Below are 18,889 nucleotides of genomic sequence, written 5' to 3'. Positions count from 1 at the left end.
ACACACAAGCCTCAGCTTCCTCCCATCACACAGCAGTCACTGCTAGTACAGACACAAGTCTCAGCTCATTCCCATCACACAGCAGTCACTGCTGGTACAGGCACACAAGCCCCAGCTCCTTCCTGTCACACAGCAGTCACTGCTGGTACAGACACACAAATATCAGCTCCTTCCCATCACACAGCAGTCACTGCCGGTACAGACACACAAGCCTCAGCTCCTTTCCATCACACAGCAGTCACTGCTGGTACTGACACACAAGTCTCAGCTCCTTCCCATCACACAGCAGTCACTGCTGGTACAGACACACAAGCCTCAGCTCCTTCCCATCACACAGCAGTCACTGCTGGTACGGACACACAAGTCTCAGCTCCTTCCCATCACACAGCAGTAACTGCTGGTACAGACACACAAGCCTCAGCACCTTTCCATCACACAGCAGTCACTGCTGGTACGGACACACAAGTCTCAGCTCCTTCCCATCACACAGCAGTAACTGCTGGTACAGACACACAAGCCTCAGCTCCTTCCCATCACACAGCAGTCACTGCTGGTACAGACACACAAGTCTCAGCTCCTTCCCATCTCACAGCAGTCACTGCTGGTACAGACACACAAGTCTCAGCTCCTTCCCATCACACAGCAGTCACTGCTGGTACAGACACACACGTCTCAACTCCTTCCCGTCACACAGCAGTCACTGCTGGTACAGACACACAAACCTCAGCTCCGTCCCATCACACAGCAGTCACTGCTGGTACAGACACACAAGCCTCATCTCCTTCCCATTACACAGCAGTCACTGCTGGTACAGACACACAAGTCTCAGCTCCTTCCCATCACTCAGCAGTCACTGCTGGTACAGACACACAAGTCTGAGCTCTTTCCCATCACACAGCAGTCACTGCTGGTACAGACACACAAGCCTCAGCTCCTTGCAATCACACAGCAGTCACTGCTGGTACAGACACACAAGCCTCAGCACCTTTCCATCACACAACAGTCACTGCTGGTACGGACACACAAGTCTCAGCTCCTTCCCATCACACAGCAGTCACTGCTGGTACGGACACACAAGTCTCAGCTCCTTCCCATCACACAGCAGTCACTGCTGGTACAGACACACAAGCCTCAGCTCCTTCCCATCACACAGCAGTCACTGCTGGTACAGACACACAAGCCTCAGCTCCTTCCCATCACACAGCAGTCACTGCTGGTACAGACACACAAGTCTCAGCTCCTTCCCATCTCACAGCAGTCACTGCTGGTACAGACACACAAACCTCAGCTCGGTCCCATCACACAGCAGTCACTGCTGGTACAGACACACAAGCCTCATCTCCTTCCCATTACACAGCAGTCACTGCTGGTACAGACACACAAGCCTCATCTCCTTCCCATTACACAGCAGTCACTGCTGGTACAGACACACAAGCCTCAGCTCCTTCCAATCACACAGCAGTCACTGCTGGTACAGACACACAAGCCTCAGCACCTTTCCATCACACAACAGTCACTGCTGGTACGGACACACAAGTCTCACCTCCTTCCCATCACACAGCAGTCACTGCTGGTACAGACACACAAGCCTCAGCTCCTTCCCATCACACAGCAGTCACTGCTGGTACAGACACACAAGTCTCAGCTCCTTCCCATCTCACAGCAGTCACTGCTGGTACAGACACACAAACCTCAGCTCGGTCCCATCACACAGCAGTCACTGCTGGTACAGACACACAAGCCTCATCTCCTTCCCATTACACAGCAGTCACTGCTGGTACAGACACACATGTCTCAGCTCCTTCCCATCACACAGCAGTCACTGCTGGTACAGACACACAAGCCTCATCTCCTTCCCATTACACAGCAGTCACTGCTGGTACAGACACACAAGCCTCAGCTCCTTCCCATCACACAGCAGTAACTGCTGGTACAGACACACAAGTCTCAGCTCCTTCCCATCACTCAGCAGTCACTGCTGGTACAGACACACAAGTCTGAGCTCTTTCCCATCACACAGCAGTCACTGCTGGTACAGACACACAAGCCTCAGCTCCTTCCCATCACACATCAGTGACTGCTGGTACAGATACACAAGTCTCAGCTCCTTCCCATCATACAGCAGTCACTGCTGGTACAGACACACAAACCTCAGCTCGTTCCCATCACACAGAAGTCACTGCTGGTACAGACACACAAGTCTCAGCTCCTTCCCATCTCACAGCAGTCACTGCTGGTACAGACACACAAACCTCAGCTCGGTCCCATCACACAGCAGTCACTGCTGGTACAGACACACAAGCCTCATCTCCTTCCCATTACACAGCAGTCACTGCTGGTACAGACACACAAGCCTCATCTCCTTCCCATTACACAGCAGTCACTGCTGGTACAGACACACAAGCCTTAGCTCCTTCCAATCACATAGCAGTCACTGCTGGTACAGACACACAAGCCTCAGCACCTTTCCATCACACAGCAGTCACTGCTGGTACGGACACACAAGTTTCACCTCCTTCCCATCACACAGCAGTCACTGCTGGTACAGACACACAAGCCTCAGCTCCTTCCAATCACACAGCAGTCACTGCTGGTACAGACACACAAGCCTCAGCACCTTTCCATCACACAGCAGTCACTGCTGGTACGGACACACAAGTTTCACCTCCTTCCCATCTCACAGCAGTCACTGCTGGTACAGACACACAAGCCTCATCTCCTTCCCATCACACAGCAGTCACTGCTGGTACAGACACACAAGTCTCTGGTCCTTCCCATCACACAGCAGTCACTGCTGGTACAGACACACAAGTCTCAGCTCCTTCCCATCACACAGCAGTCACTGCTGGTACAGACACACAAGTCTCAGCTCCTTCCCATCACACAGCAGTCACTGCTGGTACAGACACACAAGCCCCAGCGACTTCCTGTCACACAGCAGTCACTGCTGGTACAAACACACAAGTCTCAGCTCCTTCCCATCATATAGCAGTCACTGCTGGTACAGACACACAAGCCTCAGCTCCTTCCCATCACACAGCAGTCACTGCTGGTACAGACACACAAGTCTCAGCTCCTTCCCATCACACAGCAGTCACTGCTAGTACAGACACACAAGCCTCAGCTCCTTCCCATCACACAGCAGTCACTGCTAGTACAGACACACAAGTCTCAGCTCCTTCCCATCACACAGCAGTCACTGCTAGTACAGACACACAAGCCTCAGATCCTTCCCATCACACAGCAGTCGCTGCTGGTACAGACACACAAGCCTCAGCTTCCTCCCATCACACAGCAGTCACTGCTGGTACAGACACACAAGCCTCAGCTCCTTTTCATCACACAGCAGTAACTGCTGGTACAGACACACAAGTCTCAGCTCCTTCCCATCACTCAGCAGTCACTGCTGGTACAGACACACAAGTCTGAGCTCTTTCCCATCACACAGCAGTCACTGCTGGTACAGACACACAAGCCTCATCTCCTTGCAATCACACAGCAGTCACTGCTGGTACAGACACACAAGCCTCAGCACCTTTCCATCACACAGCAGTCACTGCTGGTACGGACACACAAGTCTCAGCTCCTTCCCATCACACAGCAGTCACTGCTGGTACAGACACACAAGCCTCAGCTCCTTCCCATCACACAGCAGTCACTACTGGTACAGACACACAAGTCTCAGCTCCTTCCCATCTCACAGCAGTCACTGCTGGTACAGACACACAAGCCTCAGCACCTTTCCATCACACAGCAGTCACTGCTGGTACGGACACACAAGTCTCAGCTCCTTCCCATCACACAGCAGTCACTGCTGGTACAGACACACAAGCCTCATCTCCTTCCCATTACACAGCAGTCACTGCTGGTACAGACACACAAGCCTCAGCTCCTTCCAATCACATAGCAGTCACTGCTGGTACAGACACACAAGCCTCAGCACCTTTCCATCACACAGCAGTCACTGCTGGTACGGACACACAAGTCTCACCTCCTTCCCATCACACAGCAGTCACTGCTGGTACAGACACACAAGCCTCAGCTCCTTCCCATCACACAGCAGTCACTGCTGGTACAGACACACAAGTCTCAGCTCCTTCCCATCTCACAGCAGTCACTGCTGGTACAGACACACAAACCTCAGCTCGGTCCTATCACACAGCAGTCACTGCTGGTACAGACACACAAGCCTCATCTCCTTCCCATTACACAGCAGTCACTGCTGGTACTGACACACATGTCTCAGCTCCTTCCCATCACACAGCAGTCACTGCTGGTACAGACACACAAGCCTCATCTCCTTCCCATTACACAGCAGTCACTGCTGGTACAGACACACAAGCCTCAGCTCCTTCCCATCACACAGCAGTAACTGCTGGTACAGACACACAAGTCTCAGCTCCTTCCCATCACTCAGCAGTCACTGCTGGTACAGACACACAAGTCTGAGCTCTTTCCCATCACACAGCAGTCACTGCTGGTACAGACACACAAGCCTCAGCTCCTTGCAATCACACAGCAGTCACTGCTGGTACAGACACACAAGCCTCAGCACCTTTCCATCACACAGCAGTCACTGCTGGTACGGACACAGAAGTCTCAGCTCCTTCCCATCACACAGCAGTCACTGCTGGTACAGACACACAAGCCTCAGCTCCTTCCCATCACACAGCAGTCACTGCTGGTACAGACACACAAGTCTCAGCTCCTTCCCATCTCACAGCAGTCACTGCTGGTACAGACACACAAACCTCAGCTCGGTCCCATCACACAGCAGTCACTGCTGGTACAGACACACAAGTCTCAGCTCCTTCCCATCTCACAGCAGTCACTGCTGGTACAGACACACAAACCTCAGCTCGGTCCCATCACACAGCAGTCACTGCTGGTACAGACACACAAGCCTCATCTCCTTCCCATTACACAGCAGTCACTGCTGGTACAGACACACAAGCCTCATCTCCTTCCCATTACACAGCAGTCACTGCTGGTACAGACACACAAGCCTCAGCACCTTTCCATCACACAGCAGTCACTGCTGGTACGGACACACAAGTTTCACCTCCTTCCCATCACACAGCAGTCACTGCTGGTACAGACACACAAGCCTCAGCTCCTTCCCATCACACAGCAGTCACTGCTGGTACAGACACACAAGTCTCAGCTCCTTCCCATCTCACAGCAGTCACTGCTGGTACAGACACACAAACCTCAGCTCCGTCCCATCACACAGCAGTTACTGCTGGTACAGACACACAAGCCTCATCTCCTTCCCATTACACAGCAGTCACTGCTGGTACTGACACACATGTCTCAGCTCCTTCCCATCACACAGCAGTCACTGCTGGTACAGACATTCAAGTCTCAGCTCCTTCCCGTCACACAACAGTCACTGCTGGTACAGACACACAAGTCTCAGCTCCTTCCCATCTCTCAGCAGTCACTGCTGGCACAGACACACAAGCCTCAGCTCCATCCCATCACACAGCAGTCACTGCTGGTACACACACAAGCCTCAGCTCCTTCCCATCACACAGCAGTCACAGCTGGTACAGACACACAAGTCTCAGCTCCTTCCCATCACACAGCAGTCACAGCTAGTAACTTTTCACAGAGTAATGGCACCTGTATTTACAGCCTCAGGTGTTCAGAATGTTAGGTTTTACCTTGCATATGTATAGACAGAAGCTCATTCTGCGCTCACTAATTACTTCAGTCTAAAACCAGCCAATCAGCACCAGTGCTATATCAGCCAATAGGATTCTGGCAAGGAGGGGGATCCTTGATTAGCCATACACTGCCCGGACTGTGTGAGTCTATTGTAAGAAGGGCATGCTGGGAGTTGTTTTATAATGATACCCAGCTAAAGGAAGACCTGGGTCTTATGTTTTCCTGCTGAACTGCAAATCCCATCATACTTCCAGGCGCCATCATAACTGTGTGTACCAGCATGGTAGCAGATGTGTAGAATAATATGGCGGCAGGATAATTATGACTGGTTGTGGACATGGGCATGCGTCTTACACATCCCTACTGAGAGCTGGTGGGTTTATGGGATGCAACAGATGGGTGGGTATTTAGAATAGTTGATGGGTCATGGGTGGAGCTGATTGAGGAGGCAATGAGAGGAGTGAGTGCAGGAAGGTTTGCCCAGCTGAAGAGTCCAGCTATAGACAGCCCACCTCATCCTCTGGCTGAAGCCCCGCCCACAGTCCTCCACATGCATCCAGCAGGAGTCACTCCTGAGCCAGCCTAGGTGGAGCAGAAACGTCCAGGCTTTGGGCGGCAGAGAGAGGTGGGCGTGGCAGAAGTAGTGAGAGGAAGCGGAGTGACACAGCAAACAGACTGGCCACAGCAACAGCCCTCAAGGGCTGGATGCAGCCTGCGGGCCACCATTTGGACAGCCCTGCCCTAACTGACAGTTGTTTGGTCTGAGCATGGCACATTGCACAGGTACAGAGGCATTTTACCAGGTAGAGGAGTCACCTGATAACTTTGTGCATTCAGCTCAAACTTCTTCATGTTTGCTGAATACAAAACAAAGACACAGAGAGAGGGAAATCTCCTTTCCTCAGATCAGTCTGGATGAATGGCAGCTTCTAATATCCCCACATCTGCAGCTCACAGCAGGAAAAGTCCCACCTGCCTGAAATATGGAGCTTCTAGAGGTTTTGGGGACTGATAATCCTCCCTGCAGCACATTATAGAACTGGGGTATTTCTGATCTATTCAGCGCCCCCTGTTGTGTCCTCCATGAATAGGTCTGTGTGAGATCTCTGATGTGACCCCAAATGTGATTTATGTTGCCACCATTTCCCATACTCTGCTCATCACTCCTCACTTGAGTAAATTCTCTTTTGCATAGAATATGAGATATCTACCTGAAGGATGACCAAGCTATTTCCCACAATCAGCACAAGTGTCAGACGGGACACCTAGAACATTTCCCACACTCAGTAAATGAAAAAAGGCCTCTCTTTTTTTATCAACTGTATTTTTATTATTACATTTTTCACTTTACATTAAACAAAGCTCCATCAGAAAAAGACCACAAATGAAAAGCTTTAGCACTTGCTGTCATTACACATCATATGTAGACTATGTATTCGGTAATGCAGAAAAAAGCTGATTTTGCAAATCACCTTGCCAGATGCAAACTCACTAAACCTGTTACTGCACCGAAAAGTAAAATTACAGACTACTGAGGAAAATTACTGACTTACTGTGCAGTATTGTCAAGAAATTGCAATTCACAAAGATTAAAACATTTGGTAAATCAAGTAAAATTGTTTGATATTAATCTACAGCTCTGACCAGCCAGTAACTCACAAACCCCATGTGGTAACATTTTCAGGTGTAGCAGACAGCCAATAGGGAGAGCCACACAGCCCTGCTTCTCACCTCATTTGATCTGATACTCTGCAGGGTGGGACTTCAGGATGGCAGAGGAGGAAGAGACATTTTAAAAGGCGTTTCTGAGCTCCCTCTAGTGGAAGTATGCATATAGAAAGGGATGCCGGGGATGCACTGGGCAGAAAACCCCCCGACTTACAGTTTCCTGCCTGACCTACTCCACAGCTGGGGAGACTTGCCAAGCAGGGCTTGGTGAATTAAAGCATGTCTTTTATTGTCAAACTTCTACCGCATTTGGGAAATTTGAGTGAATTTGGAAAAAGAAGTGAAGTACGCCTTCTTCACTACTTACTGCACCAGGTACAGTATAATTATGTCCTGGGAAACTTAACTTGAAGTCCCAGGGCTGTAAATAGTCATCTTCAGCTGCGGGCAGGCGCCGCGGGTTCTCGTCTCCACCCATTAGCAGGGAGATGATTGAATGAGAACACAGATGGGGGTTAATAATAATAGAGTAGGCCCTGCCATTACACACCATAATATACCATGCACCTATGTTCTGGCTGGTTGTAATCTGGGCGCAGGGGGAAGCTGAGAGATGGCTGTCCCAGTGCTAGGTAAACTAGGGGAATACAACAAATATATTCCCCTACTGATTACCTGATTTGTCCTTTGGCCCCATATTTTCGGGTCCTGCTATTGCCGGAACCTGAATTAAAGTGATTTGGTAGCAGTTCCACCTTCGCCACTATCGCCATAATTAAAGTTAATCTGCAGTGGAATGTAAAAGAAAAAAAACAGATACAGGGAAGACTCTGGGTCCTATAGAGCCTTCCCTGTCCCCTCTTGTGCTCCTCCCTTCCCTGCAGGCTTCTCCGATTTAAAGCTCCTGCCACAGGATACTTTGGCAGTCTTCAGGACCCATCCCTGGAATCCTGTACAATACTTTAAGTGTGGGTATAAGTACAGCATGTGTGCATTGTGTGTGTAATGTATGCTGGTGGTGTGTGTAAGAGTAAATACACACGTGATGATTGCCACACATCAGGGATCAGGAAATTACACCTTGGGTGACAATTCCATTCAGAGCCCGATGCTGTATAAACACATTGCCTGCACTAGCCTCTAGGCTATGGAGGGGGCGGAGGGACAACAAGTAGTGCACAACTGTTCAGCTTCCTGAGGTTGGGGGGGGGGGGGGAGGAGTGGAAAACAATGTGATTGGGACTGCTCAGGTGTCATTAAGGGTCCGACATACCAGAGCAGTTGCTGTACTCACACTAGATGAGCAAATGATCATTGGACTAAGCAGTCATTATCGGCAGCTTCAGCCAAATTTTATGTAGTGTGTATGTAGCTTAAAGGGACCAAGGCTGAAAAATGATGTCTGGAAGAGCCCTTAATGCAAGGCTCTGTGTAAGTGCTGCAAGCATCAGCAGGTGCTAGGGTTTGATCACCTATAAATCATATGTCAGAAACTTCACCCCTCTCGACTGGATAAAGTGTTTCCAAAGCTCTGTGGCCATTCCTGCTTGCATTACCAAGGCCCCCCCCCCCCCCCAGCTACTTTATTAGGCTGCAGCTGTGAGCTAGGGGCGGGCCATGGCAAGGCAGGTTGCATTTCAGAATACTGCAAGCAGGAACAGCCACCCCAATTTTGCCAGGCGGGGGGGGGGGGGGGGGCAAAGTTTCAGACACCAAACGGTTTATGGGCAGGCAGGTGAGTTATTAAACCTAGCACTCTTCCTAATGTTAACTTTAATGTTTTACCTTTTTAAACCATGTTATTCCTCACAAGTTTAGAGAGCACACTGCAGACCCTGCATGGGACTCAGGAGGTGGAGCAAGGGGATTGGTCATTCTTGTACAATGTGAGGGGAGGTGGAATCAGGGAAGCAGGGACCCCAGGAAATTTTCACAGGGGTCTCCCAAGGTTTGTAGTTATGCCCCTGCCTTGCATGTATATTTCATGTGGCTTAAAACTTTATAAAGTAATGCATGCAACGTGTCATATGTAGTCTGAATACCTCTGAGACTTGAGGGGTCGTAGGCCGTGGATGGGTGTTACAAAGCTGGTGTGGTTGAGTCATCAGCAGTATCTAAGGGGTGTTCTCCAAGTCACCTAACAAAGGCCTGATTGGAGGGCGATATGCATCATAATAGTGTGTTATAGCAGAGGCAGAGCAGAGTAGTGAATGCAAATGTAAAACTTGCAAAAAGTAATAGATGTAGGGTACTTGGACTTTGCAAAGACTTCTGATACGGTTCCCCTCAGTAGCCTGATGCAGAAGCGGAGGACCAGGGACTAGGATCTGCATGCATAAAGAAATGGTTATAAAAGAAGGCAAAGAGTGGTGGTAAATTGATCATATTAGCAGTGGGGTCCTGCAAGGGTCAGTACTAGGTCCAATCATTTTCAATCTATTTATTAATGATCTAGCAGATAGAATACAGAGTAATGTTGCTATTTTCAATACAAGATTATGCAGAACACTAAGCAGGACAGTGACATCTTCCAACTGGATCAAGTTATTTGGGCGCTTGGATCATCAGGTGCCAATATAAATTATTGGTAATCAGGTGCCAATATACATTATCGGTAATCGGGTGCCCATGACTAGGGCCTCTCAGCAGTGTGAATTCTCTCATGGGTGACAAGCTCTGATTTCAGGGCAAAACATTTCCCACACTCAGCACAAGAATAAGTCTTCTCACCAGTGTGATATCTTGTGTTTAACAAGCTCTGATTTCTGTACAAAAGATTTCCCACACTCAGTACATGAATAGGGTTTCTCACCAGCATGGGATCTCATATGACTGACAAGAGATGATTGCCATGCAAAACATTTTCCACACTCAGAACATTAATAGGGCTTCTCTCCAGTTTGAGATCTCTCATGTCCAGCAAGTTGTCTTCTCTTAATAAAACATTTCCCACATGCAGCACATGAATAAGGCTTTTCACCACTGTGAGATCTCTCATGTACAACAAGTTGTCCTTTTTGTGTAAAACATTTCCCACATACAGCACATGAATAAGGCTTCTCACTAGTGTGAAATCTCTCATGTCTTATGAGGTGTGATTTAAATCCAAAACATTTTCCACACTCAGCACATGAAAAAGATTTCTCACCAGTGTGAGATTTCTTATGTCTTACAAGGGTTCCCTTACATCCAAAACATTTCCTACACTCAGTACATGAATAGGGCTTCTCACCAGTGTGAGTTTTCTCATGTCTTACAAGGTTTCCTTTACATCCAAAACATTTCCCACACTCAGTACATGAAAAGGGCTTCTCACCGGTGTGAGATCTCTCATGTGTTTCTAGATGTGATTTAAGAACAAAACAGTTCCCACACTCAGCACATGAATAAGGCTTTTCACCACTGTGATGTTTCTCATGTATGACAAGATTTCGTTTCTCTGCAAAACATTTCCCACACTCTGCACATGAATATGGCTTCTCACCAGTGTGAGATCTCGCATGTACAACAAGTTGTCCTTTTTGTGTAAAACATTTCCCACATACAGCACATGAATAAGGCTTCTCACCAGTGTGAGATCTCTCATGTATAATGAGGTGTGCTTTAAGTCCAAAACATTTCCCACACTCAGCACATGAAAAGGATTTCTCACCAGTGTGAGATTTCTTATGTCTTACAAGGGTTCCTTTCTGTCCAAAACATTTCCCACACTCAGTACAGGAATAGGGCTTCTCACCAGTGTGAGATCTCTCATGTGCAACAAGATTTGATTTAGAAACAAAACATTTCCCACATGTAGAACAGGAATAAGCCCCTACAGCAGGGGGAGAGCTGTGCTGGGTATGGGGTCCCTCTGGGTTAGACAGGTGAGGGGAGTCTGGGGGACTATTTGGGATAGCCAGGATATCTGCAGGAGGCTCTTGTCCAGTGACATCATCATCCGTTGTACAGTCTGTGGAAACAGAGAGATGAGTCTCTGAGAGGTTCCTGATGCCGGGATTCTGCGCTGGAAATAGAGAAACATCATCACTTCCTGTTAGAGAATTCTGAGGGGAGGAACAATTATCATTAGGGATGGTCAGTGAGCTGCTGAGAATTCCAAGTTAACGCATAGCGTTGCATATAATTAGCATACAATTAGCACCATCTTCTAGTTATTGGCATGTCACTGGCCATTACTAGATATCAGCCTGACAGAGAACTACAGAAGATTGGCTGCCTGTAATGAGCACAATCACATGACAATAACTTTGCTTCAATAGCATAACCTTGCATCAATGGCATAACTATCGCCCCTGCAGCCCCTGTGGCTGTGGGAGGGCCCGGAAGCAGGTAGGGGCCCCTGAAATAACTCCACATGTCGATCAGAGCGGCCGGTGTGAGGAAACTGTAAAGCCTGTGTAGTGTTGCAGCTCTGTCCGGCTCTGTGGGGATGTGGACCACACCATGTTTCATTTGCAGAAGGGTGACCTAGGGCAGGTAGAGATAAAGTTTATATACTGTACTTAGACCAGGCTATTGCCTCATCTAACCTGTCCTCCCGAGCATACTGTGCAGCAGGTCTGTGGCTGGCAACTAGCAGAGGAGGACATTCCTTTCACCAGCCCCCCCCCTAGTGTTGGTCACTCAGATGCAAATAATTTTCAGTGGATGCAAATTTACATACCGTACATTTTTATGCAAACGCATTTAGCTTGAAAATGAAACAATCAAATCCTGCTGTGGTAAATTTCAACTGGCTCGTTTTCAAGCTGCATTAAAATTTGCATAATCTTGCACCAACTTGAAATTATTTGCATCTCACTGACCATCTCTAATCAAAACTCTTGCCAGATCAGTCATTTGTCTATTCACTCCATGCCTGAACTTCCTGCAGTATTGGGGTAACCTCTTGCTCTTGTGAAATTTGAATACTTGCATAATTGTACTCAGCATAGTTGTTTTACCAGAGGGACTTTTTAGCTACTTGTCACTTCAGTCCCCCCTCCCCATAATCATCACTCACATTCTTACAGCCCCTCCCCCACTTACTAGCTTCATGTGATCTATACTGTGCCCAGCAGGGACATGTTTCTTATTCAGCTTAATATGTATTTTCCATCTCGAATGTTTATCACTCACCTGTGCCCATCCCTGTAATAATATCTTCCTTCTTATATGTCCTCATCATGTCACCCTCCTCCATAGACTGCTGATCACCCCTCACATATGCCTCTTCTTCTTCTTCTTTACTTGTCCTCATCATGTCACCCTCCTTCATAGACTGCTGATCACCCCTCACATATGTCTCTTCTTCTTCCTCTTTATATATCCTCATCATGTCACCCTCCTCCATAGACTGCTGATCACTCCTCACATATGTCTCTTCTTCTTCCTCTTTATATATCCTCATCATGTCACCCTCCTCCATAGACTGCTGATCACTCCTCCCATACGTCTCCTCTTCTTCTTCTTCACCTGTCCTCATCATGTCCCCCTTCTCCATAGACTGCTGATCACTCCTCACATATGTCTCTTCTTCTTCCTCTTTATTTGTCCTCATTATGTCACCCTCCACCACAGACTGCTGATCACTCCTCACATACGTCTCCTCTTCTTCCTCTTTACTTATCCTCATCATGTCACCCTCCTCCATAGACTGCTGATCACTCTTCACATAGGTCTCTTCTTCCTCTTTACTTGTCCTCATCATGTCACCCTCCTCCATAGACTGCTGATCACTCTTCACATATGTCTCTTCTTCCTCTTTACTTGTCCTCATCATGTCACCCTCCTCCACAGACTGCTGATCACTCCTCACATATGTCTCCTCTTCTTCCTCCTCTTTAACCACAGTGTTAACATGTCTCGGTTCTCCACCCTAATTTCACAAAGTGAGAGATGATGTAAAATGTGACCACAGATAACAGCATACACAGAGGGAAAGAATGTGTCACAGTTTTGAGTCTTTGGGGACCCTCAGCTCCACCTACCTGATAATGGTGGGGGATGGTGTGATCTTCTTGTGGACAATCCTGGGAATAAAGAGGACCTGTATATCTCTCTGGTGGGATTCTGTTACTGGGTCCACCTGTAGGAAACAAACACACTGACTAAATACATTGTCTATATACAGTATGTTGGTCAGATGATAGGGGATCTAGGTGGACCCTCCATACTGCTCTCTCCTTTACAAGAAATAAAAGTCTCCTCTTACACATTGATGTGAGGGGTGGCTGATTCTCCATCATGGTGTCCTTGTAGAGGTCCATGTGTCCTTCTATATACAGCCACTCCTCCATGGAGAAATAGATTGTGACATCCTGAAACCTAATATGAACCTGAAAAATACAATGATACAGTCACCACCCAGACACATCCTTACCTGTAAATTGATAGTATCCCATAATTCCCAGCACTTCTCACCTCTCCTGTCAGCAGCTCCATCATCTTCTTGGTGATTTCTAGAATCTTCCACTTACTCTCAGATACCAGGGAGTGAGGTGGGGGAATTGTAATGGTCACATGATCACCAGACTTCACTGGCGTATAACTCTGTTAAGAAAGACCAAAAATAATGTCATATCACCTCCCAGAATCCTCCTCACATCTCTAGTCAGGTGTCTGTTTTATTAATAGAGATAAGAGTGATGTCATGTGACCTCCCAGAATCCTCCTCACCTCTCCAGACAGCAGACAGATGATCTTCAGGGTGAGGTTGAATATCCTCTCGGTCATGTGACTCTGGTCCTCATCCATCCTCAGTGATGTGGTCATGTGATCCATACAGGATGCTGCTGCCTTTTGAAGGGGAATAAGGGGAGGATAATTTAGTACCAATAATTTACTGAAAACATACCCCCCCCCCCCCCCCCACACACACACACACCCCTCCCCCCAATCTACTGATTTACTGATTGGATACTTACAGCCAAACTACTAGGCTATTACTAGGCTACAAGTCAATTGGCTAGTATTTCCTGGAAGTGGGTTGGAAGTACTAAGCGATGGGCTACTTTCAAGCACTCAAAACCACCACTTCAGTGCCATAAGACACATGCCTGCCAAAGCTGGCCCCAATTCACCTGCCTATCACTCCACATTGCTGTCATAGTAGGGCCATGCAGAGTATCACAGGAAAGCATAATAAGTTGGTTTATAGCTACCTGTGCACTATACTCACAGCGTGCTGCAGTCCTGTCCTCCCTCTGCCTCCTCTCCAGCTGGCCTCCTCTCCTCACACCCACCTCCCACTGTTACCATTCCTGTGATGTTACAGCAATGCTGGTAGTGGTAGATGGATGAGAATATGAGGAGAGAAGAGGCAGAGTCTGAGGCTAATGGGAGCAGAGGCCTGGAGCACACTGACAGCTAGCTATAAACCAATGTAATATCTTCCTTATACTAACCTGCATGGAGGCGGGGAAGAAATAGCATTACTGGGATAAGGGGACATTGCATACTGGAGGATAATGGCAATGCTGGGGGACACAGGGAGGATAAGGCTACACTGGGAAAGAAATGGCATCACTGGGATGGGGGACATTACATACTGGTGGATAATGGGCATCCATGGGCATTCAGGGTCTTGCTCTCTCCTGGCTTTCCTCTTATCTCACAGATAGGACCTTCAGAGTCACCTACTCCGGCAACACCTCCTCTCCGCGACACCTCAATGTTGGAGTTCCCCAATGCTCAGTCTTCGGACCTCTCCTTTTCTCTATCTACACTTATGGTCTTAGCCTGCTCCTTTCCTGTTCCTTTGGCTTCCAATATCACCTATACACTGATGATACCCAAATCTACATTTCAGCACCTGACTTGAGTACTTTAACAGCTCATGTCCCTGAATGTCTCAATGCAATCGCCTCCTTCATGTCCTCCTGTTTTCTAAAACTCAAAATGGACAAGACTGAAATGGTGATATTTCCACCTCATGATGGATCGCCCCTGCCTGACATCACTATTTGTGTTGATGGCATTTCAAGATCACCTGTCTACCAGGCTCGCTGCCTAGGAGTAATAATGAACTCAACCCTCTCATTCAAACCACTCATAGACAAAACTATCTGCCTCTTGTTGCCTCCACCTTAAAAACATCTCCGCATCCGCCCTTTTCTCACACAGGATGCAACAAAACTTCTGGTGCATGCCTCGATTATTTCACGACTAGACTATTGCAACTCTCTGCTTTGCAACCTCCCTGCCAACCATTTAGCCCCGCTACAGTCCATCATGAACTCTGCTGCACGACTCATCCACCTCTCCTCCCACTTCTCCAGCCCATTTAGCCTCTGTCAGTCCCTTCACTGGCTGCCAGTTACACCTCATCCACCTCTCCTCCAGCTTCTTTAGCCCAATTCCTCTCTGTCAGTCCCTTAACTGGTTGCCAGTTACACAAAGGACACCATTTAAAATCCTTACTCTCGCCTACAAAGCTCTTCATAGCCTAGCTCCTTCCCATCTAAATCAACTTATTTCCAGATACCATCCTACACGCAATCTCCGCTCTATTAACAATATCCTTCTGTCTTCTTCCCTGGTCACCTCTTCTCACTCCCGCTTACACTACTTTTAGGCACAACCTGAAAACTCACCTCTTCAGGCAAGCATACTCTCCTACCTAGGACACTTCGCCCACTGACTGCCATTTCTACCATCTCATACACAACTTCCCCTTACCTGCTGTCTTATTTCTTAAACCTTTAGACTAAAGCCTGGTACACACCATGCAATTTCCCACCAGATAGATGGGGCGAATGGATTATTTCCGACAGGTCCGAACTGATTTCCGATCGTTTTTCTGATCGATTTGCATAGAAGTGATCAGAAAATCGATCAGAAAAATGACCAAAAATCCGATCAGATCTTTCAGAAATGATCTATCTGATGGGAAATTGCATGGTGTGTACCAGACTCAAGGCCTTCTGGGCAGGGCTCTCATCCCATTTAGTCTCACAATGCTGTGTAATGTGTGTGCATGCCTCCCACCTGTGTAATAATCTGTAGTTGATTTGTTCACTGCATCAGCGGTAATCCACCATTGTCTTTTACTAACTAAAGTATTATTATACCCTGAATGCTGTTGTACAGCACCAAGGAAGATGCTGGCGCTATATAAATTAATAATAATGGCAATGCTGGGGGACACAAGGGGGGGGGGGGGGAGGGAGGAGGAGGGCATGGCTACACTGGGAAAGAAATGGCATTACTGGGGTGGGGGACATTATATACTGGAGGATAATGGCATTGCTGGGGGGAAACAGGGAGGACATGGCTCTAGTGGGAAAGAAATGACAATAACAGGGTGGGTGACATTACATACTGGAGAATAATTGCAATGCTGGAGAATAATGGCAATGCTGGTGGACTCAGGGGAGATATGGCTATACAGTACTGGAAAAGAAACGGCATTACTGAGGTGGGAAACATTACATACTGGAGGATAATGGCAATGTGGGGGACACAGGAAGGACATGGCTATACTGGATGGACATGTAGACTTGACTGAATTATTACTAGGAAGGTGAGATGCCGGCACTGGAGGGACATGGCTATATTCGATATACATCTTCTTTTGTCTCTGTGATGTGACTTATTACTAGGAAGGTGAGATGCTAGTACTGGAGGGACATGGCTATATTCCATATACATCTTCTCTTGCCTCTGTGATGTGACTGAATTATTACTAGGAAGGTGAGATGCTGGCACTGGAGGGACATGGCTATATTCCATATACATCTTCTCTTGTCTCTGTGATGTGACTGAATTATTACTAGGAAGGTGAGATGCCGGCACTGGAGGGACATGGCTATATTCCATATACATCTTCTCTTGTCTCTGTGATGTGACTGAATTATTACTAGGAAGGTGAGATGCCGGCACTGGAGGGACATGGCTATATTCCATACACATCTTCTCTTGTCTCTGTGATGTGACTGAGTTATTACTAGGAAGGTGAGATGCTGGCACTGGAGGGACATGGCCATATTCCATATACATCTTCTCTTGTCTCTGTGATGTGAGTTATTACTAGGAAGGTGAGATGCCAGCACTGGAGGGACATGGCTATATTCCATATACATCTTCTCTTGTCTTTGTGATGTGACTGAATTATTACTAGAAAGGTGAGATGCCGGCACGGGAGGGACATGGCTATATTCCATATACATCTTCTCTTGTCTCTGTGATGTGAATTATTACTAGGAAGGTGAGATGCCGGCACTGGAGGGACATGGCTATATTCCATATACATCTTCTCTCGTCTTTGTGATGTGACTGAATTATTACTAGGAAGGTGAGATGCCGGCACTGGAGGGACATGGCTATATTCCATATACATCTTCTCTTGTCTCTGTGATGTGAATTATTACTAGGAAGGTGAGATGCCGGCACTGGAGGGACATGGCTATATTCCATATACATCTTCTCTTGTCTCTGTGATGTGACTGAATTATTACTAGGAAGGTGAGATGCCGGCACTGGAGGGACATGGCTATATTCCATATACATATTTTTTTGTCCCTGTGATGTGAATTATTACTAGGAAGGTGAGATGCCAGCACTGGAGGGACATGGCTATATTCCATATACATCTTCTCTTGTCTCTGTGATGTGACTGAATTATTACTAGGAAGGTGAGATGCCAACACTGGGGGGACATGGCTATATTCCATTTACATCTTCTCTTGTCTATGTGATGTGAATTATTACTAGGAAGGTGAGTTGACAGCCATAATCTATGGCACATGTAGGGGGGCCACTTGAAAACTGGCAAAAAAGTCTCAGCATAGCAGCAGGAACACGGAAAACTTGGAAGTTGGGAGAGCAAAATAAGGATAGACCTCCTTTGTATAAGTGTTTCATCCACTGTGGGTATATATGCCCCGGCTGACACATCAATGTCGTCTAGGCCAAAAGAATCTGATGCTTAGCCAGCCACCGGTGTGTAAAAACAAAACACATTTATTGATCAGAAATAATGGCGAACATACAAACAATCAAAATCAATTGCTATTATATAACTGATAGCGCAACCTCCCACCTCCCTCCTACCCTTCTACTTATTCCCTCCTCCCTCCTACCGGAGGGAGGAGAGTCTCTTCTGCCAGGGAATTATACTATTTTAAAAACAGTATACATCATACCATAGCTGGGAATCAAACCCAGATCTCACTGTGTGGTGGGCAAGTCACCCTAAGCACTGTACCACTACAGTAGTAAGTGAAGCTGGCCTAAAATTTACAATTTATGCTCAATGCAATAGAACCATTAGGTTGCTTAAAGGAGAACTGTAGTGAGAGGTATATGGAGGCTGCCATATTGATTTCCTTTTAAGCTATACCAGTTGCCTGGCAGCCCTGCTGATCTATTTGGCTGCAGTAGTGTGAATCACACCAGAAACAAGCATGCAGCTAATCTTGTCAGATCTTACAAAAATGTCAAACACCAGATCTGCTGCATGCTTGTTCAGGGTCTAGGGCTAAAAGTATTGGAGGCAGAGGATCTGCAGGATAGCCAGGTAACTGGTATTGCTTAAAAGGAAATCAATATGGTAGCCTCCATATACCTT

General features: G+C 47.3%; 1 protein-coding gene across 1 annotated transcript in view; it reads right to left on the bottom strand.

Moving 5' to 3' along the window:
• Positions 1-18,889, bottom strand: part of LOC137537118 (uncharacterized) — a 105,498-nt gene that overhangs the window by 52,852 nt on the left and 33,757 nt on the right. Inside the window, exons 12-18 of the mRNA XM_068259252.1 lie at positions 13,999-14,118; positions 13,744-13,872; positions 13,535-13,658; positions 13,311-13,408; positions 13,108-13,198; positions 10,228-11,344; positions 10,010-10,103 (exon numbers count right to left, since the gene is read on the bottom strand). Of these exons, the coding sequence (XP_068115353.1) occupies positions 10,010-10,103; positions 10,228-11,344; positions 13,108-13,198; positions 13,311-13,408; positions 13,535-13,658; positions 13,744-13,872; positions 13,999-14,118 (1,773 nt within the window). The remainder of the gene's footprint in view (positions 1-10,009; positions 10,104-10,227; positions 11,345-13,107; positions 13,199-13,310; positions 13,409-13,534; positions 13,659-13,743; positions 13,873-13,998; positions 14,119-18,889) is intronic.

This window comes from Hyperolius riggenbachi, chromosome 10 (genome assembly GCF_040937935.1).
Source record: "Hyperolius riggenbachi isolate aHypRig1 chromosome 10, aHypRig1.pri, whole genome shotgun sequence".
NCBI lineage: Eukaryota > Metazoa > Chordata > Amphibia > Anura > Hyperoliidae > Hyperolius > Hyperolius riggenbachi.
This window is presented reverse-complemented; position numbering and strand designations above follow the sequence as displayed.